The sequence below is a fragment of the Mesoplodon mirus genome, assembly GCF_964341445.2.
Source record: "Mesoplodon mirus genome assembly, chromosome: X".
Classification (NCBI taxonomy): domain Eukaryota; kingdom Metazoa; phylum Chordata; class Mammalia; order Artiodactyla; family Ziphiidae; genus Mesoplodon; species Mesoplodon mirus.
Genome location: NC_138981.1, coordinates 43,504,117 through 43,529,153, shown reverse-complemented (window position 1 = coordinate 43,529,153; position 25,037 = coordinate 43,504,117). Strand labels below are relative to the sequence as shown.

The window sequence follows — 25,037 nt, the reverse complement described above, 5'->3', positions numbered from 1 at the left end:
TAACATCAATAGAAAAATTCTATGTCTACTGAACATAACCTCCATATGGATAGCTTGTACTGGGATTGAAGGCAGCATATGCCATAGAAGAAATACTTTTATTCTCTAAAGACTCTCAGTGAAGAAAGCCAACTGAGTATGGCTCCTCTCTCTTCACTTTCTTGAAAGTTTCAGGAGACCTAAGGCTTCTTGCAAGCTAGATACTCCTCTCATCTGAAGTTCTGGTCTTATGAACTCTGGCTAAAAGAGTGTCTCCATTTTCTATAATATTCTCTTCTTTAGATGAGCTACCAAACTGTTCATGACTGAGGGAGGTGCCGATTTTTAAGAATCTGTAAAATCTGGTGCTTTTTTTTGCCCCCCATGCCACACGGCTTGTGGGATCTTAGTTCCCTGACTGGGGATTGAACACAGGGCCCCAGCAGTGAAAGCGCCGAGTCCAAACCACCGGACTGCCAGGGAATTCCCAAATCTGGTGCTTTTTAAACTATTACAGTAACAATCATGTTTTACTATAGATGGAAACAAAAAATCTTTTATTATCAATAAAGAGCCTAGGAAACAGATTAACACCAATAACACCCAGTCCTGGAAACTGGGTTGCTTATAATTTTTAGAAAAGAAAACAAAGCAAGCAAATTTTTGGGTCTGGGCTATTAAAGTCCACTGATTTATTTCTGTGACAGCACTGCTGTTTTAATTACTACAGGAAAATGACAAAGAACAGTAAATATCAGCAGAATAATTCCATGATGGCAAATCTTTAGATCTGTCTTTATTACTTCTAATCACAACAGTCCTATATAAACATCATTATCACCATTTTACAGATGAAATTGGGGCTCAGAAATGTTTAAATGACATGCTTGGAGCTACATGGCCACCAGAGGGCAGAGCTCAGGGCACTCCAAGTTGACCCTGAGACCTGAGGCAGGCTGGGGGGTTAACAGCAGGAATGCTGCCCCTTCTAAGCCCAAGACTCCTGAGCATAGCCTTGGAGGCCCACAGCATTCCGGCTCAAATTTGTCAGGCCTCATCAGCTGCTGCCCCCCTGCCTCCTGCACATGCTATGCCTCATGTGATTCCATGAACATACCATCTTGTTTCATACTTGCCAGCCTTTGGACAGGGCTCTTCCCTCTGCCTACAGTCCCCTGCCTGTTTACCCAGACCACCCCATTTTCCCCCAACCTGGTCCGACCCATTTGTTAGATCTCCTCAGTGAGGTTCCCCAGACACACCTCTCTCACAATTATTCGCTCCTTTGCTTCCTATCCAAGTCTCTATACATGCTTCTGTCCATGTAAAATGCTCTTCATTTGCACTGTAAATATTCTTTACATGGTCAGCCCTGCCACAAGACCACAACCATCTTCAAAGCAGGAACTATGTCATATTCATCTCTTACCCCCAGGTGTCCTGCACAAAGTAAACATGCCCCACCCACATCCCCTTTACTGCCTAGCATACCCATCTCCCAGGTACTGCTTGTTGGCTGCTAATGGCTCACAGTTGTCCATTTCCCCAAGAGCTGGAGTCCTGCCAGGGAGATTATACTCTCCCTGTCTCCCTCCCAGGGGCAGCCAGCAGCTCTACACCACCCCAACCATGCCCCTAACCAAAACAGGCTAATGCTAGACTTTCCTAAGACTATATCCTTACTTTAGCTTCTTTCTCTTCCCTGCCTTCTTGTCCTTGCTCCCTTGTAAGTTTCTCTTGAGAGCACTCCCTCAACAAATCATGTACGTTCAAATATGGTCTCAGGTTCTGCTTCCAGGCACCCCTAAAGACAACATGTGAAACTTCATTTGGTGGTACACTTTAGAAAGTACTTTAGAATAAAATTTTTTGTTAAGTAAAACCAAAAATAAGTACAGTGCAATGTACCTCATTGCCTTACATTTGGATATATTATTCAGCTGTTTATTTTCTAGTCCTCTATTCAGCGTGCAGACTTTACAATGACATTATTTTCTTCCTTACCTCCCACAATGAGTATTCCCTTGTTTTGGCAGAAATGAAATGTGCACCAGCCCTTACCTTGCACCCTTGAGAACAGTAATTTGAAGGCGGTTTTCAGACTTTATTCCTACTATAATCTCAACCAAAATGATTAACAGCATTCTGATTTATCTTAACAGTGACTGTAAGCCAGGCAAAATACAACTGTATAAAGTAAATGCCTTCCTTGGGTGAAACTCCCTCTTAAAGGAGCACTGTCTGGAAGTCAACCCAACTAGGATTATTTGGGACTGGAACCTAAGTCTGCGGTTTGGTGGCTACTTGACTCCCCATTAATGTTCCCACAGAAGAGCAGGCGGCAGGAAAAGTGATTAACTCAAACACAGCCCTTTCTTTCCTTCTATACACCCACCAGACATACTTCTGAAATGCATGGTCAGTTCAAGGAGCCACTATTCACTGCCATCTGTGGGGCCATGAAGCAACTTAAAAATAATCGAAGGCTCTACTTTATACATATTCATACCCTTTGATCCAGGAATTCTACTTCCAACGTTCATATTTGAAAAATAATCCAAAACACAGAAAATGGTTTATGAACAAAATGTTCATTGAAACTCCCTAATAAAAACAATAGATGAAACCTAGCTATCAAACAAAAGAGGAATACTTAAAGTATATTAATATTATGGTATTTCATTCAATTATTTAAACATGGTACACAGGGAAACATTTATGTTAAAATGTTAAGTGGAGGGCTTCCCTGGTGGTGCAGTGGTTGAGAGTCCGCCTGCCAATGCAGGGGACGGGTTCGAGTCCTGGTCTGGGAAGATCCCACATGCCGCGTATCAGCTGGGCCCGTGAGCCACGATTACTGAGCCAGCGCGTCTGGAGCTTGTGCTCCAAAACAAGAGAGGCCGCGATAGTGAGAGGCCTGCGCACCGAGATGAACAGTGGCCCCTGCTTGCCGCAACTAGAGAAAGCCCTCGCACAGAAACGAAGACCCAACACAGCCATAAATAATAAAATAAATAAATAAATGAATAAAAATGTTAAGTGGAAAAACAGTATAAAAATTGGTCTTATAGCAAGATTGCACCTATGAAATAAAATATATAGAAAATAATGAGGGCCATAAACCGATTTACTAACATTAGTTGCATCAATAACACTGAAGTTTTCTGAGTGCCGAAAACATTCTAATTTTTTCCATTCTCCACATTTTTACAGTACACACATACGACATTTATAATTAGAAAAAACTTCTAAGTTTTCAAGGTATTTGTTCCCCACACCACTCACAAACGATGCAGCTGACCTGAAAAAACTGATACTATGAAAAGTAGTTGTCACTGTCGTTCAAGATGGACATCAACCAGAGCTGGAAAAAACCCAGAAAAGCACAATACAATCAACTGGATAGAGGAGCCTCCATGTTTATAAAGTCAGTCCCAAAAGCACAAAACCTTACAGCTTGTAAAATACAAATATCTAAAGCAGTGGTCCCCAGCTGAAGGCAATTTTGTTCCCCAGGGACAATGTGGCAATATCTGGAGACATTTTTGGTTATCGCAACTGGGAAGGGGCAGCGTTACTGGCATCTTGGGGGTAGAGACCAGGGAGGCTGCTAAACATCCTGCAATGCACAGATTTATCTGGCCCAAAATGTCAATACTGCCAAGGTTGAGAAATCTTGCTCTAAAAGAATGAAGCAGAAATCGATAAGAATCAAGACGAGTGTGGAAATTGTTGACTTTATTCACCCAATCACAGAGTTAAAGTAACAAAGGGGCAATCCCTGTAACCTAAAGGCAATTTTATGAGAAAGAAAGCAGGACTTTGAGCAATGTTTGGGGAACTTAGAGAACTCATCAGCTCAAGAAGTGGAACAGAATGAAAATGTAAACAGGTTCAAGAAGGACTGAGATAAAATCAGGGAGGATAAATCCATGATGGTATTTGGAAGTAATCCTTAAGTAAAGAAGCATCTAAAAGTCCAGCTCCCTTAGACTTTCAGGAAAATACCCTTCAGGGCTATTAACAGAGACAGACGTTTGAGTTAGACCACTGGTCAGACCAGAGCAGCACACTTCTTTTATTCTTAAGGATCAATTCCTGCTCATATGGGCAGAGAAACTCCCAAACTATTCCTTAAACAGAAATCATAAATACTATAGATGTGTTTCTTGAGCTGATTACCTCTGCTCTGGGGTAAATACTAACCGTCTCCACACTGAGACCATTTGAGTCCACTGCCTATGCTTTAATTCAGAATTCACCCCTCTCTACAAAACAATTCAATCTATCACTGTTTCAGTGTTGTGGAAACAAAACTTCCCTTCAAGCCTGTTCACCTCAAATATCTTTTATCTTTACCACATTTCAGTACTCCGGTAACTAAAACCATAAATATTTGAGTAAACAAAAAATAATCAGAAGAAAAAGAACATATCCTACATATTTTACTGCTTCTCCTTACCCCCCACAAATCTTTGTCCTTAAAAAAGAAGAGATACCAGAAATTGGAGTCAGTGAACTTTTCTGTACTTTTTAAAAGAAGACTGCCTTCATCTCAGTCATTTTAAAGCTTGTTTTTAAAAATTAAGACACATCGTGTGACTCATGAGTCCCCTGTGACCAGATGAGGAGTCTGGAGATCAACTCTTTCCCAAAGCCCTCAAAAAGCATTAAAGAAAAAAGAAGAAAATACCAATTTACCTAGGTAGGTTCCTGCCACTCAGTCAAGTGTTTCTATGTCAACCACAGTTATCCCTGTTGCCAGGAAACAGGCTTACCCTCTTTAATGTTAACAAATTATTTGGGAATTTCAAACCTCCTGAGTAGAAATCATCTTGCATGGGAAGGCCACATTGGGAAGGGAGTTTAAAACAGGGTTCAGCAAACTTTTTCTCTAAAGGACCAGATAGCAAACATGTTTGGCTTTGTGGGCCATATGGTCTCTGTGGCAATTACTCAAATCTGTTATTGTAGCATGAAAGCAGTCACAGGCAGTACATAAACAAATGATCATGGCTCTGTCCCAATAAAACTTTATTATACTAAAATTCAAATTTCATATTTTCACGTCATGAAATATTATTCTTCATTTTTCAACCACTTAAAAATGTTAAAAACCATTCTTAGCTCACAGGCCAGACAAAAACAGGTGGGAGGCTAGATTTGGCTCACAGGCCATAGCTTGTCACCCTCCGGTCTAAACTACAAGAAACCTTTCTTTTAATGAAAGAAAGAATACTGAAAATTGGAAGCATACAACTGAATTATCACTTTCCTAACACCGCCCCCTCCTTCCCAATCTCTCAGCCCACTGTTTGGCTAATAAAGACCTCACTGGAAGGTTTCAGCTTGGGTGGCCTATTCTGTGATGTTATCTTGACAAATTTTAATGGTCCTAGACCCTTTCTAAATTAAAATCTGTTTTATGCCTTTTAAGCAAAAAGGCCCCAGTTCTAATAACTTTTTTAAAATTAGCAGTACGTTCCCTGTCTTTCTTTGTTTCTTTTTTGACTGCGCCACGTGGCTTGTGGGATCTTAGTTCCCTGACCAGAGATTGAACCTGGGCCACGGCAGTGAAATCGTCAAGTCCTAACCACTGGACCGCCAGGTAATTCCCTACATTTTCTATTTGATTTATGTACATATATTCAATAATTTCAACTACCAGATAAATAAGTAGGCTTGGCATCTTAAGAATAAAGAGATATATGTACAAAGCATAAATCCTCTTAAAATACCATTTGCAAATATGACCTCTTAAGAATAAAGTAAATCAACAAGAATAGCTTTTACTATGAAATACATAATTATTTCTCCAGATAGAAACTCAAACAATTTTTTAAAAATAATGATTTCCATTATGTCTTATCTCTTGCTGTGAGTTGCTTCCACATTGAAATTTAGGCACATGTACCCCTAATACATTTACAATAACGTCTACCTGATTTAAAGTGATCATCAGAATTTATTAGGAGAAAAATACCTTTATCCCAGGTTTTAGAAACAATAACAGGTCTCACATGTAAGGTCAAACAAACAACCCCAAACTTACTGAGCAAGTGCAAATCCACCGTACATCAACTGTTAATACTGTGTTAAAGGGCAGGCACTGCACTGGCCACCAGAACGGAAAAACCAAGTCCTTCGGCTCCCTCAGAGCCAGGGTCACAAGACCAGGTGCACTAGACACACTGTTACTATGGCTTGGGTGATCACAGCCTAAAGCTGGTGACCAATGATGTGTGACAAACCAATTAGAGGGGGTTTTGGGGGTTAATTCCAAATCAATCAAGGTGCTGTGGGTGTGAAGTGGAGGGGGGTTGCAGTTGGGAACAGTTCACCTCTGGTCAGGGCTATACTGATGGCAAAAGGGCAGTCAGGCAGGGAAGTTAACATACAAGGGAAAGGATCAGCACTGACTTTGAGGGCAACAAAAAGTGAGAGAAAATGAACCGACTACAAGTTTTCCTCAGGAGGAATGAAAGGGGCGGGCCATAGATGCCAACACTGGTTAAACCCTGAGAAAATTATCTGGCCTCCACAGCAGAGGTTCTCAATTCCCATTAAACATTGGTATCACCTGGAGAGATTGTAAAATCCCAATGCCCAAACTGCACCCATTACCAATTAAGTCAGAATCTCTCTTTTCAAAGAACCAGCTTTTTTGGATTCATTGTTTTTCTCTACTGTTTTTGTTTTCAATTACATTAACTTCTCTCTTCTTTATTATTTCCTTCCTCCAGCTTGCTCTGGGTTTATTTTGCTCTTCTTTTTTTCTATTTTCTCAAGGTGGAAGCTTAGATTATTCATTTGTGACCTTTCATCTATTCCTCATATAAGCATTTAGTGCTATAAATGTCCACTCAGCACTGATTTAGCTACAACCTACAAGTTTTGATATGCTGTATTTTCATTTTCATTAAGGTCAGTGTATTTTTTTATTTCCCTGAGACTTCCTCCTTGACCCATGGATTAATAAGAAGTGTGTTGTTTAATTTCCAACTGTTTGAAGACTTTCCTGTAGTCTGTTTTTCATTTCTAGTTTGATTCCATTATGGTCAGAGAATATACTCTGTATGATTTTAATTCTTTTATATTTGTTGGGGTTTGTTTTATGACCTGGGATATAGTCTACCTTAGTGAAGTTACATGTGCACTTGAAAAGTAAGTATATAATGCTATTGAATTTCCCACCGATAACTGTGGATTTATATCTATTTCTCAATTATGTTCAGTTTTGCTTCATGTACTTTGAAGCTCTGTTGTTCGGTGCATACACATTTAAGATTGCCCTGTCTTCTGGGTGGACTGACCCTTTGAATCATTATGTAGTGATCCTCTTTGTCCTTTGTAATTTTCTTTGCTCTGATGTCTAATTTATCTGATATTAGTATAGCCACCCCAGCTTTCTTTTGATTGGCATTTGCATGGTATGTCTTTTTCCATCTATTTACATTTAAACTACCTATATTGTTGCATTTAACTGGAATACGGTGAAATGTGTCTACTACATCTTGTTTGGAACAGGAAATTTGCCTCTATATTATTTTTGCAACTCCTCTCTAAATTTAGACACATTATCTCAAAATCTTTTATTTCAAAAGAAAAAATTTAACTGTTAAAAAGTAAGTATATGATTAAAAGGGCATTTTAATTCATGTTCTTAACATGTTCAGAAAGTATTAAATTGTGAAAGGAAAAGAATCAACCTGTGGACTTGTAAGATTTTCACTTACTGCACTCTCCCAGAGCAAGGGAACAAACAGGCTAAGAAACGGGTAAAACTTACAGGCCTGGGGGTAACTGGAAGGCTGCTCCCCTATCCATGGGCCATAAGAAGGAAAGTCAGTTGGTAACAAGGATGCAACTATTTTTCCTTAAAAGATAAATATTCACCACACCTGGCGCTTATTCCTGGGGGCGGGGGAGCTGTTTTTTCCAGTACTTGCATTTTTTAGTTTCCCTGTATGGATTTGTTTTACTACTTATTAGCATTTTCAAAAGGTTAACAGAGAGAATTTAAAATGTATAACTTGAAAAGGAATACAAGTCTAATTAATTAGTTATACCACTTGTTAGTTCTGTAACAGAAATGAGTGAGAAAGTTGGAAAGTACTGACTAAAATGTGGCTTTCTGAGAATTAGTTGAGTTCAGTAATTTATGCTGTTCATGCTTCAGTACCCCAGGAAGCCAGATTTGGATACAGATAAGTAGTCATTTGAGACAAACAGCAAAGTTTACCCCTGAATTGTTTTTAATGCTACCCAAAAGGACCACTAAAAGATCTAAGATGAGGACTAGAGAGCAGAGATGGAAACTAATTATCTCCTCTTGGCCTTAAAAAACCAAACTTCTATGTAAACTAAAAGCATCCATATAGGAATATGAATCACAGAGAGAGAAAAGGAAACAGATTTTTCTTCTCTATCCATTTCTCCTATAATCTCAGTGTTATTTTAATTATTCCAAGTAACAGTGTTTTACAAAAATGATGGACAGATAAAAAAAAACTCTCAAAAAATTGAAATAAAGGCTCTGTTGTTGTGTGTGGAAAGTGACTACTTTGTCAAAAATACCTGTGAACACAGACCATGGTTGACTGTCATAGTGATGAAACATTCCTGGACACCGAACCTCAATATTTTCTTATCTAAGAATCTGCAGTTTAATTTCATCCTTCAAGATCAAAGGCACATAAGTTAACTTGGCCCATTGATTTGATCAATCTATGGAGAGCTGCCAGGCAACACAAGTCCACAGAATAACTCATTAGTTTATAATGCTTAAATCAACTTTGGGCAAAGTGTTGAGAATTGAACAGAGACTAAAACACCCAAGGACACTCACCAACATATCTTTCTACACAGCTGACTAGAAAACATCTAATCTGTATTCGACCACTCCAGTGACAGGGGGCAACTATCTAACAAGGCAATCCGTTCTAATTTTTAGACAGCTCTAAACAAAGAATAACTTTCTATGAATAGAAAAAAATCTGCCTTCATACTAAATTTTTACCTGTTAACAGATTTCAATCTCTCCCCACCTTTATTCCCAAATTATCTCTTGACCTTACATCATTTTTCTCTATTTAATACCTAATCTCCTTCTTTCTCTTCTCTTGCAAACTCCTCAAAATGTAGTCTATGGTCTGTCTTCCCTTCCTTGCTCTCAGTCACTCCTCAATTACCTTCTACAGAGTTCTTGAAAAAGTCACCAGTCTGTGCACATTTCCCAACCCTCATCTCTAAGTAGCTGTATGCTGCATTTGACATACTGATCACTCAGTCCCTCCCTCCCACTAACCCTCTTGAAACACCTGCCTTGGTTTCCAAGGGCTTTTTCCGGGTTCCCTGTATTGCTCCCTAATATCCTTTTCTTTCTCTAACCATCTTGTGATGGTGTTTCCCCAAAGTGCCCTACTACACTAAACCCATGCTATGGCTCCCAGAATAGAAAGAAAGAAGGATGGGGGAGGGAGGAAGGAAAGGAAAAGATAAAAAAGAAAAAAAAATCTAACACCCCCCCGCCCATGCCCCCCCCCCACCGCCAACCAAACACATCAACCTGAAAGGTGATCAACACTAAGGCCACTACCTTCTTTTCTCCACTGGTTCTTCCTCCCTTCTAGTGGTCTCAGTTGGTACCCTCTATGTAGTTAGAAAATATAGAAAAATTCTCTTAACTATTTCCTTTCTCTCATCCTGGAACATCCTCATCAAACCCTGCCAAGTTAACGTCTGAAATAGTCTTCTAAATCAATAGTCCCATCCCATTTTAGCCTTCATTTTCCTAGGTTGGGACTTAACCATCTCCTGAAACTGAGACTGCAACAGCAGCTTCCTAACTGGTCTTGGGGCTCCTGATCTTGTTGCCCTCAAATTCACCCTCCACCCAAATGCCAGAAACTTACCTGAAACACAAATTCGACCATGCCCCTTCATTGTTGAGACTTCAGTGGCTTCCCTTTGCTCCTAGATCTTTACTAAGGTCCTCATCAAGGCCAACAAGGTCCTCCACAGTCAAGCTACACCTACTTCTGCAGCTTTATTCCTAAACACACTATGCTTCAGTTTTATGCTCTAACAATGCTGAACTTCTGTAGTTCCCACACCCATGTTGCATCTCACCCTTATGCTTTATATAATCATACTATCCCTTCTGCCTGGAAGGCCCTCTTCTAACTTCCTCACTTTGCAAACTCATAAACTCATCCTTATAAGGTTTAGCAAACATGTCACCTCTTCTAAAAAGCCCCCCTTGTCTGACTCACCCCCTTGACAATCTCAACAGCAGTATGCTCTGAATGGACTGTGTACAGCACCATCACTAACATAAACGATTTTGTAATCACTGATATATATTTAAAAACCTCCAACTAGAATATGAGTTCCTACCAGGTATGGCTAGATTTTTTAAAAACTTATCATGCAAGTTATTCTTGCTTTAGCTCTTTGAAAATAAACTTTAAAGTCACTCTAAAATGATTCTCATTGGGAGTAAGTTTATTTGCTGGGTGCTAATTTGGACAACTGTTCTCACTTTGAAATTTTAGTTTGTAAGCTAACCTTGGAAGAAGTTCATTTCCCTCCTTCTTCATCCACCCTCTCCACTGAGAGTTGCTTCCTTCCAGCATTTTCAATCCCGTCCTACCAATAGGGATAAAAGTACAGATTTAGACAGTAAGCCAATAATACATTTGCATCTGGCCCCGACTCTCTCTCTGCTCTCCTGCCTGCCGCTACAAATATAAGTAACATCTTTTTCCGTCTCTGTTCATGAGCAATCCTTGACTTTGCACAGCCAGGGATCATTTCTTCCAATCACTGAGTGCTTTCATTTCCACTGTCTATAGAAATACAATTCCCAGCCATCTCTACCTTTCTCTGGATCTAGAGTCCAGTACATCACTAACTAGCGGCCCATGACTAACAATCTCCACTTACTGTTTGATCTGTTTCTGGTCCAGAGATTTACCTTTTCTTGATCACAGATATGTCTTTCTAATTTTTTATTTTATCTATTATCACTTTATTTAGAGAGGAGATATGAGTTTGAAGCATGCCATCAGAGCCATCTTGGCCCAAAGCCCTTAGGTTTAAATTTTACAAATACTACATAATCTTTTAGAGCAGGGGTCAGCAAACTATGGCCTGTAGGCCAAATCTAGCTCACTGCTTGTTTTTGGTATGGCCCATGAGCTAAGAATGGCCTTTACATTTTTTAATTGTTGAAAAAAATCAAAAGGATATTTTATGACGTAAAAATTATGTAAAATTCTTATTTCAGTGTCCATGAAAAAAGTTTTATTGGAATACAGCCATGCCCATTCATTTATTCTGTTTCAGTTTATCAATTGCTATGTAACCACTGTAAAATATAGTGGCATAAAGCAACCATCATTTTATCTCACAAATTCTGTGAATTGGGAATTCAGATGAAAAACAGCAAGGATGGCGTTTTTCTACTCCATGATGTCTGGGATCTCAGCTGCAAAGACTCAAATCAGCTGGAATCATCTGGAGGATTCTTCACTTCACTCAGCTGGCCCCTTTGACAGGGATGACTGGGCTTAGCAGAGAGTACCTCTGAAGTGCCCACACAAGGCCTCTCAGCACAGTAGTCTCAGGGTAGTCAGGCTTCTTACATGGCAGCTCAGGGTTCCCAGCATAAATGTTCTAATGAACAAGGCAGAAGCTGCACTGCCTTTTATAACTTAGTCTCAGAAGTCACATACTTTGTTGTATTGGTTGAAGCAGTCACAAGCCCACCCAGATTTAACTCAAAGGAGACATAGGCCCTACCACCTGATGAGACTAGTGTCAAAGAATCTGCGGCTTTGTTTTAAATCTTCATTTATGTTCTTCATGTCATTTAGTAGCAAGGGTCCAGTTAGTGACTTTGATTTAAAATGTGAGGCACTCTTCAATAAGTGGTGCTGGGAAAACTGGACAGCTACATGTAAAAGAATGAAATTAGAACACTCCCTAACACCATACACAAAAATAAACTCAAAATGGATTAAACACCTAAATGTAAGGCCAGATACTATCAAACTCTTACAGGAAAACATAGGCAGAACACTCTATGACATAAATCACAGCAAGATCCTTTTTGACCCACCTCCTAGAGAAATGGAAATAAAAACAAAAATAAACAAATGGGACCTAATGAAACTTAAAAGCTTTTGCACAGCAAAGGAAACCATAAACAAGAAGAATAGACAACCCTCAGAATGGGAGAAAATATTTGCAAATGAAGCAACTGAAAAAGGATTAATCTCCAAAATTTAAAAGCAGCTCATGCAGCTCAATATCCAAAAAACAAACAACCCAATCCAAAAATGGGCAGAAGACCTAACTAGACATTTCTCCAAAGAAGATATACAGACTGCCAACAAACACACGAAAGAATGCTCAACATCTCTAATCATTAGAGAAATGCAAATCAAAACTACAATGAGGTATCACCTCACACCAGTCAGAATGGCCATGATCAAAAAATCTACAAACAATAAATGCTGGAGAGGGTGTGGAGAAAAGGGAACCCTCTTGCACTGTTGGTGGGCATGTAAATTGATACAGCCACTATGGAGAACAGTATGGAGGTTCCTTAAAAAACTACAAATAGAACTACCATACGACCCAGCAATCCCACTACTGGGCATATACCCTGAGAAAACCATAATTCAAAAAGAGACATGTACCAAATTGTTCACTGCAGCTCTATTTACAATAGCCAGGACATGGAAGCAACCTAAGTGTCCATCGACAGATGAATGGATAAAGAAGATGTGGCACATATATACAATGGACTATTACTCAGCCATAAAAAGAAATGAAATTGAGTTATCTGTAATGAGGTGGATGGACCTAGAGTCTGTCATACAGAGTGAAGTAAGTCAGAAAGAGAAAAACAAATACCGTATGCTAACACATATATACGGACTCTAAAAAAAAAAGGTTCTGAAGAACCTAGGGGCAGGACAGGAATAAAGATGCAGATGTAGAGAATGGACTTGAGGATATGGGGAGGGGATAGGGTAAACTGGGACGAAGTGAGAGAGTGGCATGGACTAATATATACTACCAAATGTAAAATAGATAGCTGGTGGGAAGTAGTCGCATAGCACAGGGAGATCAGCTCGGTGCTTTGTGACCACCTAGAGGGGTGGGATAGGGAGGGTGGGAGGGAGATGCAAGAGGGAGGAGATATGGGGATATATGTATAGCTGATTCACTTTGTTATAAAGCAGAAACTAACACACCATTGTAAAGCAATTATACTCCAATAAAGATGTTTAAAAAAATAAAATAAAATGTGAAGCACATTCAGGTATCAGAGCATCAAAGTCCCACCCTGAAACTCAACTTCACAAAAGGACTATCATCATGGCCCTGACTTGTGAACGATTTTAATACTTCCTTATTTGTTTCTGATCAGTCTTTAACCCTGTGAATACGAATTATGTGAATATACACAACACATGAGTTTTAAATGTTACAGGAATAACTGAAGCCTTTAAGAAGAGTAATCTGTATTTGTCTGATAGACAGCAAAAATGGTCTCAATTCTCCACCTTATTCTTTATCTATGCCCTTTCAAGGTGATTTTGAAGCTCCTTCCCATTCCCTGAATCTGGACTGGCTTTATAACTTGCCTAGGCCAACAAAATGCAGCAGAGGTGATGCTGTGCCAGTTCTAAGCTTAGGCCTCAAGAGGCCTTGCTGCTTCTATTCAGTCTTAGAAACCTGCCCAGCTATCATGAAAACAAGCCTGGGCTAGCCTGCTGCAGGATAACAGATGTATAGCCCAGTACTCCTACCCTCTACCACTGTCCCAGGTGGCAGCCAGCCAACCTCAGAAACAGAGCTCCCTGCTGACCTGTAGCTGACCACAGACATAAGGGAGACCAGCTAAGAACAGAACTGCTCAGCTGAACCGAGCCCAAATGGCCAACTCACAGAATAATGAGCTAAATAGATAATTACTATTTTGAGCCACTAACTTTTGAAGTGGCTAGGTGTACAGCAAGAGTTAATTGACAGAATTTAGAAGTCAGTTTTTAATGATTAAATATAGAATGGAAATTTCAACACACACCACAGTCCTACTACACTGAATCACTTTAGACATTGAATAATTCTCCAAAGCAGGCACTACTGCTGGGCTCCACTGAGAAGGGCACTCTAGCTAATGCCAAGATCACAGAGGGGGTCAAACACCTGACCCCAAACAAGAAATCTGTAATAATGGCCATGCGAATAACAAATGTCATTCCATATGCAAGTCTCTCATCCTACCTGATGCCAAGGTAGCCATAAGTTACCTCCTCAGACCAGAGGTGGTGGCACCTGCAATCAGCAGTTACCCAGTTAACTAGTTAATATGTCCCACACTGCTAATATCTCACCTGAAGAGAACTTAGCATTGCCATTAGAATCCCTATTCTTTTTAGTTATAATCCCCACCCTCTATTTGCACACTGTTACCCTTCAGTGCATTCCAGTAAAGACAGGGCAGTTACCAACTCAAAACGTTAATTACACAGATGTATGTAACTATGAAGTAATTAAAAAAAACCAAATATACCAGAATTCACACATCAAATTACAGGCTGACTTCCAAGAGACCCTCTGAGGCAAATGCAATTCCTCAAAACACTTAGGACATTTTCTACTCTGATTTGCTTTCTGTCCCTTTGGTGTATCATATTTCTCTGAGTAAGGTCAATGGAAGCAATTTTTCTTCCTTTCAAAGTGAATTTCACTTTTGGAAACAATCAAATGTTATTCAAAGTCCACTGAAATGGGCATGCAGTTGAGGTGTGTAAAACCAGTTTCAGTCAGTAACAAGCTGGGAAAATAAATTGCAAGACTGATTTACAATTCCAATTCTACTGTCATCAGCTGGCAGGTTAAAACTCTAAAAGCACAAAACCTTCAATGGCTCCCTACTGCTCACAGCACAAATTTCAGACTCCTAGGCTTAGTATCCCAGGCACTCCACAATGTGGCCACAGCTCACCTTTCCAGTGTTATTTTCCTTGCATGGTCTCTTCTCTAGGGAAGCTGAGCCACTCACTGCTTCCCACTCACATGTCCTGGTGCTTTCCTGCACACATGCTTCTGTTCACACTCCTTCCCTGGACCACCTTCTATGTCCATGTCATCTGTCTCTGTACCTGATACAATGATCAACATTGTAAAATAATACCTTTTTTAATATATAATAGCCATCCTAACAGGTGTAAGGTGATATTGTGGTTTTGATTTGCATTTCCCTGATGATTAGTGATGTTGAGCACCTTTATATATATACCTGTTGGCCATATATAACCAAAATAATTGAAGTCAGGATCTCAAAGAGATATTGGCACTCTCATGTTCACTGTAGCATTATTCACAATAGTCAAGATATAGAAACGACCCAAATGTCCATTTGACAGATGAATGGATAAAGAAAATGTGTTATATACACACAATGGAATACTAACCTTAAAAAAGAAGGGAATCCTTTCATTTGAAACAACATGGATGGACCTGGAGGACATTATGCTAAGTGAAATAAGCAAGGACAAATACTTCATGATTCCACTTATATGACATATCTAAAATAGTCAAACTCACAGAAGCAGACAATAGAATGGTGGTTGCCAGGGACTGTGAAGAGAGGAAAATGGGGAATTACTGTCCAATGAGTGTAAGGTTTCAATTATGCAGAATGAATTAAGTTCTAGAGATCTGCTATACGACACAGTGTCTATTAATAATACCATATTGTGCACTTAAAAATTTAAGAGGGTAGGGAAAGGAAGGGCAGGGTCTGCAGAAAAGGCCGCAAATGAGTAGGAAGTTCACGGTGAACGGACTACTATAGCTCCCAAGGTTATTGCGCCTCAACCCGAGGCCGTAGACGGTGCTGAAAGAGCCCCAATGCCCATCCTGCCGCTCCCTGCTGAGGACCGACTGGGCCTCAGGCCTCTGCTGGAGTCAGGACTGCAGCTCTCACTGCTCAGGCCTCTGAACGACACCACACGTCCTGTTGCCTGATTGTGAGACAGACCACTGCTGCAGTTTGCCCCTTGTCAAATCACTGACCCCGAGGCTTCAAAGGTGCAAGAGATTCTGTACATATTCAAAAACGCACTTGCTGGACGAGGGGAAGATGGCGGAAGAGTAAGATGCGGAGATCACCTTCCTCCCCACAGATACACCAGAAATACATCTACACGTGGAACAACTCCTACAGAACACCTACTGAACGCTGGCAGAAGACCTCAGCCCTCCCAAAAGGCAAAAAAGTCCCCACATACCTGGGTAGGGTAAAAGAAAAAAGAATAAACAGAGACAAAAGGATAGGGACGGGACCTGCACCAGTGGGAGGGAGCCGTGAAGGAGAAAAGGTTTCTACACACTAGGAGCCCCTTCGCGGGTGGAGACTGCGGGTGGCGGAGGGGGAAAGCTTCGGAGTAGTGGAGGAGAGCGCACCAACAGGGGTGCGGAGGGCAAAGCGGGGAGATTCTCGCACAGAGGATCGGCGCCGACTGGCACTCACCAGCCCCAGAGGCTTGTCTGCTCACCCACCGGGGAGGGCGGGGCTGGGAGCTGAGGCTTGGGCTTCGCGAGAGGACTGGGGTTGGCGGAGGGAACACAGCCTGAAGGGGTTAGTGCACTATGGCTGGCCGGGAGGGCCTCCAGGGAAAAGTCTGGACCTGCCGAAGAGGCAAGAGACTTTTTCTTCCCTCTTTGTTTCCTGGTGCGTGAGGAGAGGGGATTAAGAGCGCTGCTTAAGGAGCTACAGAGATGGGCGTGAGCCGCAGCTAAAAGTGCGGACCCCAGAGACGGGCATAAGACGCTAAGGCTGCTGCTGCCGCCACCAAGAAGCTTGCACACCCCCCTTCCGGGGAGCCTGTGCAGCCCACCACTGCCAGGGTCCTGGGATCCAGGGACAAGTTCCCCGGGAGAACGCACGGTGCACCTCAGGCTGGTGCAATGTCACGCTGGCCTCTGCCGCTGCAGGCTCGCCCCCGCACTCCGTGCCCCTCCCTCCCCCCCGGCCTGAGTGAGCCAGAGTCCCCGACGCGGCTGCTCCTTTAACCCTGTCCTGTCTGAGCGAAGAACAGACACCCTCCGGCGACCTACACGCAGAGGCGGGGCCAAATCCAAAGCTGAGACCCGGGAGCTGTGGGAACAAAGAAGAGAAAGGGAAATCTCTCCTAGCAGCCTCAGAAGCAGCGGATTAAAGCTCCACAATCAACTTGATGTACCTTGCATCTGTGGAATACATGAATAGACAACGAATTATCCCAAATTGAGGAGGTGGACTTTGAGAGAAAGATTTATGAATTCCCCCCCGCCTTTTTTTTGTGGTACGCGGACCTCTCACTGTTGTGGCCTCTCCCGTTGCGGAGCACAGGCTCCGGACATGCAAGCTCAGCGGCCCTGGCTCATGGGCCCAGCCGCTCCACGGCATGTGGGATCTTCCTGGACCGGGGCACAAACCCGTGTCCCCTGCATCGGCAGGCGGACTCTCAACCACCGCGCCACCAGGGAAGCCTGCCTTTTCCTCTTTTTGTGAGTGTGTATGTGTATGCTTCTGTGTGAGATTTTGTCTGTATAGCTTTGCTTCCACCATTTGTCCTAGTGTTCTATCCTTCTGTTTCAGTTTGTTTGTTTTTTAATTTTTTTCTTAATAATTATTTTTTATTTTAATAACTTTATTTTATCTTTATTTTATTTACTTTATCTTCTTTCTTTCTTTCCTTCCTTCCCTCCTTTAGACAATGAATCATCCCAAATTGAGGTGGACTTCAAGAGCAGGATTTACGACTTTTTCCCCTTTCCCTGTTTTTGTGAGTGTGTACCTGTATGCTTCTGCGTGAGATTCTGTCTGTATAGCTTTGCTTCCACCATATGTCCTAGGGTTCTATCAGTCCGTTTTTTTTTTGTTTTTAAAAAAATTTTTTTCTTAATAACTATTTTTTATTTTAATAACTATTTTATTTTGTCTTACTTTATTTTATTTTATCTTTTTTCTTTCTTTCTCTTTTCCTTCCTTCCCTCCTTTCTTTATTTCTTTCCTTTTCTTTTCTTTTTCTTTCTTTCTACTTCAACTAATTCTTTCTTTCTACTTTTTCTCCCTTTTATTCTGAGCCGTGTGGATGAAAGGCTCTTGGTGCTCCAGCCAGGAGTCAGGGCTGTGCCTCTGAGGTGGGAGAGCCAACTTCAAGACACTGGTCCACAAGAGACCTCCCAGCTCCACATAATATCAAACGGCAAAAATCTCCCACAGATCTCCATCTCAACACCAGCACCCAGCTTCACTCAATGACCAGCAAGCTACAGTGCTAGACACCCTATGCCAAACAACAAGCAAAACAGGAACACAAACCCACCCATTAGCAGAGAGGCTGCCTAAAATCATAAGAAGTCCACAGACACCCCAAAACACACCACCAGACGTGGACCTGCCCACCAGAAAGACAAGATCCAGCCTCATCCACCAGAACACAGGCACTAGTCCCCTCCACCAGGAAGCCTACACAACCCACTGAACCAACCTTAGCCACTGGGGACAGACACCAAAAACAACGGGAACTACGAACCTGCAGCCTGCAAAAAGGAGACCCCAAACACAGTAAGATAAGCAAAATGAGAAGACAGAAAAACACACAGCAGATGAGGGAGCAAGATAAAAATCCACCAGACCTAACAAATGAAGAGGAAATAGGCAGTCTACCTGAAAAAGAATTCAGAATAATGATAGTAAAGATGATCCAAAATCTTGGAAATAGAATAGACAAAATGCAAGAAACACTTAACAAGGACCTAGAAGAACTAAAGATGAAACAAACAACGATAAACAACACAATAAATGAAATGAAAAATACTCTAGATGGGATCAATAGCAGAATAACTGAGGCAGAAGAACGGATAAGTGACCTTGAAGGTAAAATAGTGGAAATAACTACTGTAGAGCAGAATAAAGAAAAAAGAATGAAAAGAACTGAGGACAGTCTCAGAGACCTCTGGGACAACATTAAACGCAGCAACATTCGAATTATAGGTGTTCCAGAAGAAGAAGAGAAAAAGAAAGGGACTGAGAAAATATTTGAAGAGATTATAGCTGGAAACTTCCCTAATATGGGAAAGGAAATAGTTAATCAAGTCCAGGAAGCACAGAGTGTCCCATACAGGATAAATCCAAGGAGAAATACGCCAAGACACATATAAATCAAACTGTCAAAAATTAAATTCAAAGAAATCATATTAAAAGCAGCAAGGGAAAAACAACAAATAACACACAAGGGAATCCCCATAAGGTTAACAGCTGATCTTTCAGCAGAAACCCTGCAAGCCAGAAGGGACTGGCAGGACATATTTAAAGTGATGAAGGAGAAAAACCTGCAACCAAGATTACTCTACCCAGCAAGGATCTCATTCAGATTTGATGGAGAAATTAAAACGTTTACACACAAGCAAAAGCTGAGAGAGTTTAGCGCCACCAAACCAGCTTTACAACAAATGCTAAAGGAACTTCTCTAGGCAAGAAACACAACAGAAGTAAAAGACCTACAATAACGAACCCAAAACAATTAAGAAAATGGGAATAGAAACATACATATCGATAATTACCTTAAATGTAAATGGACTAAATGCTCCCACCAAAAGACACAGATTGGCTGAATGGATACAAAAGCAAGACCCATATATATGCTGTCTACAAGGGACCCACTTCAGACCTAGAGACACATACGGACTGAAAGCAAGGGGATGGAAAAAGATATTCCATGCAAATGGAAACCAAAAGAAAGCTGGAGTAGCAATTCTCATATCAGACAAAATAGACTTTAAAACAAGGAGTGTTAGAAGAGACAAAGAAGGACACTACATAATGATCAAGGGATCGATCCAAGAAGAAGATATAACAATCGTAAATATTTATGCACCCAACATAGGAGCACCTCAATACATAAGGCAAATACTAACAGCCATAAAAGGGGAAATCGACAGTAACACATTCATAGTAGGGGACTTTAACACCCCACTTTCACCAATGGACAGATCATCCAAAATGAAAATAAATAAGGAAACACAAGCTTTAAATGATACATTAAACAAGATGGACTTAATTGATATTTATAGGACATTCCATCCAAAAACAACAGAATACACATTTTTCTCAAGTGCTCATGGAACATTCTCCAGGACAGATCATATCTTGGGTCACAAATCAACTCTTGGTAAATTTAAGAAAATTGAAATTGTATCAAGTATCTTTTCTGACCACAACGCTATGAGACTAGATATCAATTACAGGAAAAGATCTGTGAAAAATACAAACACATGGAGGCTAAACAATACACTACTTAATAACGAAGTGATCACTGAAGAAATCAAAGAGGAAATTTAAAAATACCTAGAAACTAATGACAATGGAGACACGATGACCCAAAACCTATGGGATGCAGCAAAAGCAGCTTTAAGAGGGAAGTTTATAGCAGCAATACAATCCTACCTTAAGAAACAGGAAACATCTCGAATAAACAACCTAACCTTGCACCTAAAGCAATTAGAGAAAGAAGACCAAAAATACCCCAAAGTTAGCAGAAGGAAAGAAATCATAGAAATTAGAGCAGAAATAAATGAAAAAGAAATGGAGGAAACGATAGCAAAGACCAATAAAACTAAAAGCTGGTTCTTTGAGAAGATAAACAAAATTGATAAATCATTAGCCAGACTCATCAAGAAAAAAAGGGAGAAGACTCAAATCAATAGAATTAGAAATGAAAAAGGAGAAGTAACAACTGACACTGTAGAAATACAAAAGATCATGAGAGATTACTACAAGTAACTCTATGCCAATAAAATGGACAACCTGGAAGAAATGGACAAATTCTTAGAAATGCACAACCTGCCAAGACTGAATTAGGAAGAAACAGAAAGTATGAACAGACCAATCACAAGCACTGAAATTTAAACTGTGATTAAAAATCTTCCAACAAACAAAAGCCCAGGACCAGATGGCTTCACAGACGAATTCTATCAAACATTTAGAGAAGAGCTAACACCTATCCTTCTCAAACTCTTCTAAAATGTAGCAGAGGGAGGAACACTCCCAAACTCATTCTACGAGGCCATCATCAAAAAATCTAGAAACTATAAATGCTGGAGAGGGTTTGGAGAAAAGGGAACACTCTTGCACTGCTGGTGGGAATGTGAAGTGGTACAGCCACTATGGAGAGCAGTATGGAGGTTCCTTAAAAAACTACAAATAGAACTACCATATGACCCAGCAATCCCACTACTGGGCATATACCCTGAGAAAACCATAATTCAAAAACAGTCATGTACCAAAATGTTCATTGCAGCTCTATTTACAATAGCCCAGAGATGGAAACAACCTAAGTGTCCATCGTCGGATGAATGGATAAAGAAGATGTGGCACATATATACAATGGAATATTACTCAGCCATAAAAAGAAACGAAATTGAGCTATCTGTAATGAAGTGGATAGACCTAGAGTCTGTCATACAGAGTGAAGTAAGTGAGAAAGAGAAAGACAAATACCGTATGCTAACACATATATATGAAATTTAAGAAAAAAAATGTCATGAAGAACCCAGGGGTAAGACAGGAATGAAGACACAGACCTACTAGAGAATGGACTTGAGGATATGGTGAGGGGGAAGGGTAAGCTGTGACAAATCGAGAGAGAGGCATGGACATATATACACTACCAATCGTAAAATAGATAGCTAGTGGGAAGCAGCCACATAGCACAGGGAGATCAGCTCGGTGCTTTGTGACCACCTAGAGGGGTGGGATAGGGAGGGTGGGAGGGAGGGAGACACAAGAGGGAAGAGATATGGGAACATATGTATATGTATAACTGATTCACTTTATTATAAAGCAGAAACTAACACACCATTGTAAAGCAATTATACTCCAATGAAGATGTAAAAAAAAAATTAAGAGGGTAGATCTCATATTAAGTGTTCTTATCACAAAAAAAAAGAGGCACAAGGAATCTTTTGGAGGTGGCTATTACCTTGATTGTGGTGATGGTTTCACAGGTATATGCATTAAGTCCAAACTCATCAAACTGCATACATTGAAAATGTGCAGTTTTTATATATCAATTATACTTCCATAGAGCTGGTAAAAAACACGTTTGATAAGTGAGGATTAATGTCATAAATTATTATAAAGAAAACACTTTCTAATAATTTATGAGATCCTTCCCCCTCTGATGAAGTTAAGTCCAAAAAAAGTAATAAGCTCAGAATATTTTCAAAGCATTTGTGTGGTGAAATTAGATGTATTAGGTTAAACCATATGAAATTGCCATTGTTGTAGGTAAAAATGTTTGAGTATCAGCAATTTCATATGGTTCAGTCTAATACTGCAGGATTTTGCTCACGAACAAAAATAAAGTAAAGGCTCCTTCCTTTGCTTCTCTTCTTTTGTCTCCAAAGCCCTCACACACTCTGGAAAACCTTAATTTCTATGAACTTTTGAGGACTTATAATAAATAAATAAAGAATACATGAAGCCTCGCCTATACATACATTATTTCTTAGTTCAAAACACCTAGTTTCCTTTAGGAGTTGTATTCCAGTTACCAGACTCAAGGTAATTGGCCTGTGAGTCCCCAGCGGGGTGTTAGGTCTCTCCACCTACATCTCAAATTTCTAGGTCAGATCTGAGCACCACCCTCTCTTCCCATGTTCCGTTTACACACTGCAAATAGGCCATCACACCCAGGATTCCTGAATGTTGTTTAATGCAAGATGAGGTTGTTGACAATAAGGCGTCTGATCATTATTATCAGTGTGGGCTTGGGAGTGGGGGGGACTTGATTTTATTCTCACTTTTGCTGCTTTTCCTGCCCCAGCACTGCAGCCAGCTGGCTAGACTATCGTCTCTGGGTCTCTTGTCAGTCAGAGCAGGAGAAGAAGCCTCCTAGGCAGGATTTCTAGCCTTGCATCTGTGGCTGGAGTGGTGAGGCAGTTTCCCTCCATCTTCCTGGGCAGTGGCAACAAGACCCTGTGAGGAGGCGCAGGTGCTATGACTAACTGGCACACTCCCAAGCCACAGTCAACCCCATGTGCTCAGAACAGAGGCTCAATTTTAATCCTTCTGAGACACCATTTCAGGAATCAGCCAATACACGGACATGTGATCAATGTAATGCTTTTGTGTGCTCGTGTAGGTCTTGAACTTATGAATTTCTGCATTAAAAATTTTAGAATTTTCTGCATAGAAATTTACCCAAGACAAATATAAATGCAATCTCTTTTTAATGGTAAATGTTATTTCATGGGAAACAGTGAATACATAATTTCTGCTTCAATGGTCAGAAGATCCTGTGCTTTCAAGTTTACTGTTAGAAATGCAAAACAGGGACAGCAGAACTCCATCATCCCACCTCTGTTCCTTCAGTACAGGATGTTTTCCTCTTTCAAAGGTTTTTTTTTTTTTTTTAAAAAAAGACTAAGATCTTTCATCTAGTGTTTTAAATAACCAATTTTCTCTATTTCTCCAAGAAGATTATTGCATGGTCTAATTAAGTTTTCCCTTAGGAAGTATCATCCCTGACATGCAAAGGAAGACAAAACAATGGTGGCAGATTGTGGAAATAGGAATATTTTTATCAACTGAAAAACTGTAAAACTCAAAAGTGCCAAAATCACCCTTAAGCTATTAATATGCAATGATTTGAAATATCAGCAATTCACAGGAGGGAGACTGGTAAAGAGTTCACTATTTACTTACTGTCTTTTTTCCCACGTTCTGAATTCAGAAAACCCCACATTCCTACTCTGACAGTTGACAGCATCCCAACCACCCAAAAAGAAGTTCAGAGGGTTCCACTGCAGACAGTATAAATGATGCTTGCTTTTGCATGACCTGTTTCAGAAGTAAAGCAGAGAAGGAACTGAGTTTTCACATGTTCACTCTTACAGAACTCATCAAAGAACTCGATAAAGGTTTGATGAAGGAACTTGGGCTGAAATTTGGGAAACCTGGCTGTTACATCAAATTCCTAGTCCATTACCACACTACTTTTATGATAGTGGCTTTGTATAGATAGTTGTATTCTGGTGAAGCAAACTCTCCTCACAAATTCTCGTGATGATTCTCGGGCATTTATTCTTCCCCAAACGCAAATCTGATCATGACTCCTTAGTGTAAAACCTTTCCATTGCTCCCCAGTGCTCAAAGGTTCCCTTGCAGGCCTCTGCAAGACTGAGGTTTAGTAGAGTGGAGAGTACAAGTTTGGGACCAAAGCTGACTGCACAAAAGGAGAGGAGAGTCGGTGCCACCACCAGAGCCCCTTTCTCTGCCCTAGTTCCTCACCAGGCTCACTCTCTCCTTTGAAAATAAGTGTTGTAAAGTACTTAAGAATGGTTTTGCAAGGGTGCTGTGTCAGGGGTCCCCAAGACCGCCCCAAGTTCTGTGATTCACTAGGAAGATTCACAGAACTGAGCATATAACCACACTCATCGCCTATGATTTATTACGGTGAAGAAATACAAAGCAAAATCAGTGGAGGGAAAAGGCACCTGGGGTGAAATACAGGGGAGACCAGACACAAGCTTCCAAGAGTCCTCTCCCAGTAGAGTTACACAGGATACACTTAATTTCCCTAGCAACAAGTTGTGACAACATACATGAAATGTAGTCCACTAGGGAAGGTCATTAGGGACTCAGTGCCCAGGGTTTTGATTGGAGGTTGGTCACATAGGCACCCTCTGATTGGCAATATTAAAATTCTAGACCTCAAGAAGGAAAGCAAGTGTTCAGCAGAAACTGCACTGTTTATATGAACAGTTCAGGCACATTGAGGCACCTTTATCAGTTCTGGGAATGGTGGGAATCCCCCTGAAAATCAAGTTCCAGATGCCAGCCAAGGGACCTTTCAAAGACAGGCCTGCTATGACAACACTTTTTTGCACAGATGCCAATCACTAGCCTGGCTGGGCACCAACATGTCTTGCCCAGGCTTGGATGGGGTAAATAAAACCATGAGAGTTCTCTGAGCAGGGTA

The 25,037-nt window shown here is 40.7% G+C and overlaps 1 protein-coding gene across 4 annotated transcripts in view; it reads right to left on the bottom strand.

Annotated features, from left to right (window-relative positions):
* Positions 1–25,037, bottom strand: part of JADE3 (jade family PHD finger 3) — a 163,086-nt gene that overhangs the window by 86,898 nt on the left and 51,151 nt on the right. The window contains exon 2 of one of the 4 annotated variants that reach the window (XM_082610005.1): positions 23,762–23,896. The exons of the other annotated variants lie outside the window; for them this stretch is intronic. Within the exon in view, the coding sequence (XP_082466131.1) occupies positions 23,762–23,825 (64 nt within the window). The 5' untranslated portion in view covers positions 23,826–23,896. The remainder of the gene's footprint in view (positions 1–23,761; positions 23,897–25,037) is intronic. 4 annotated transcript variants of the gene reach the window in all.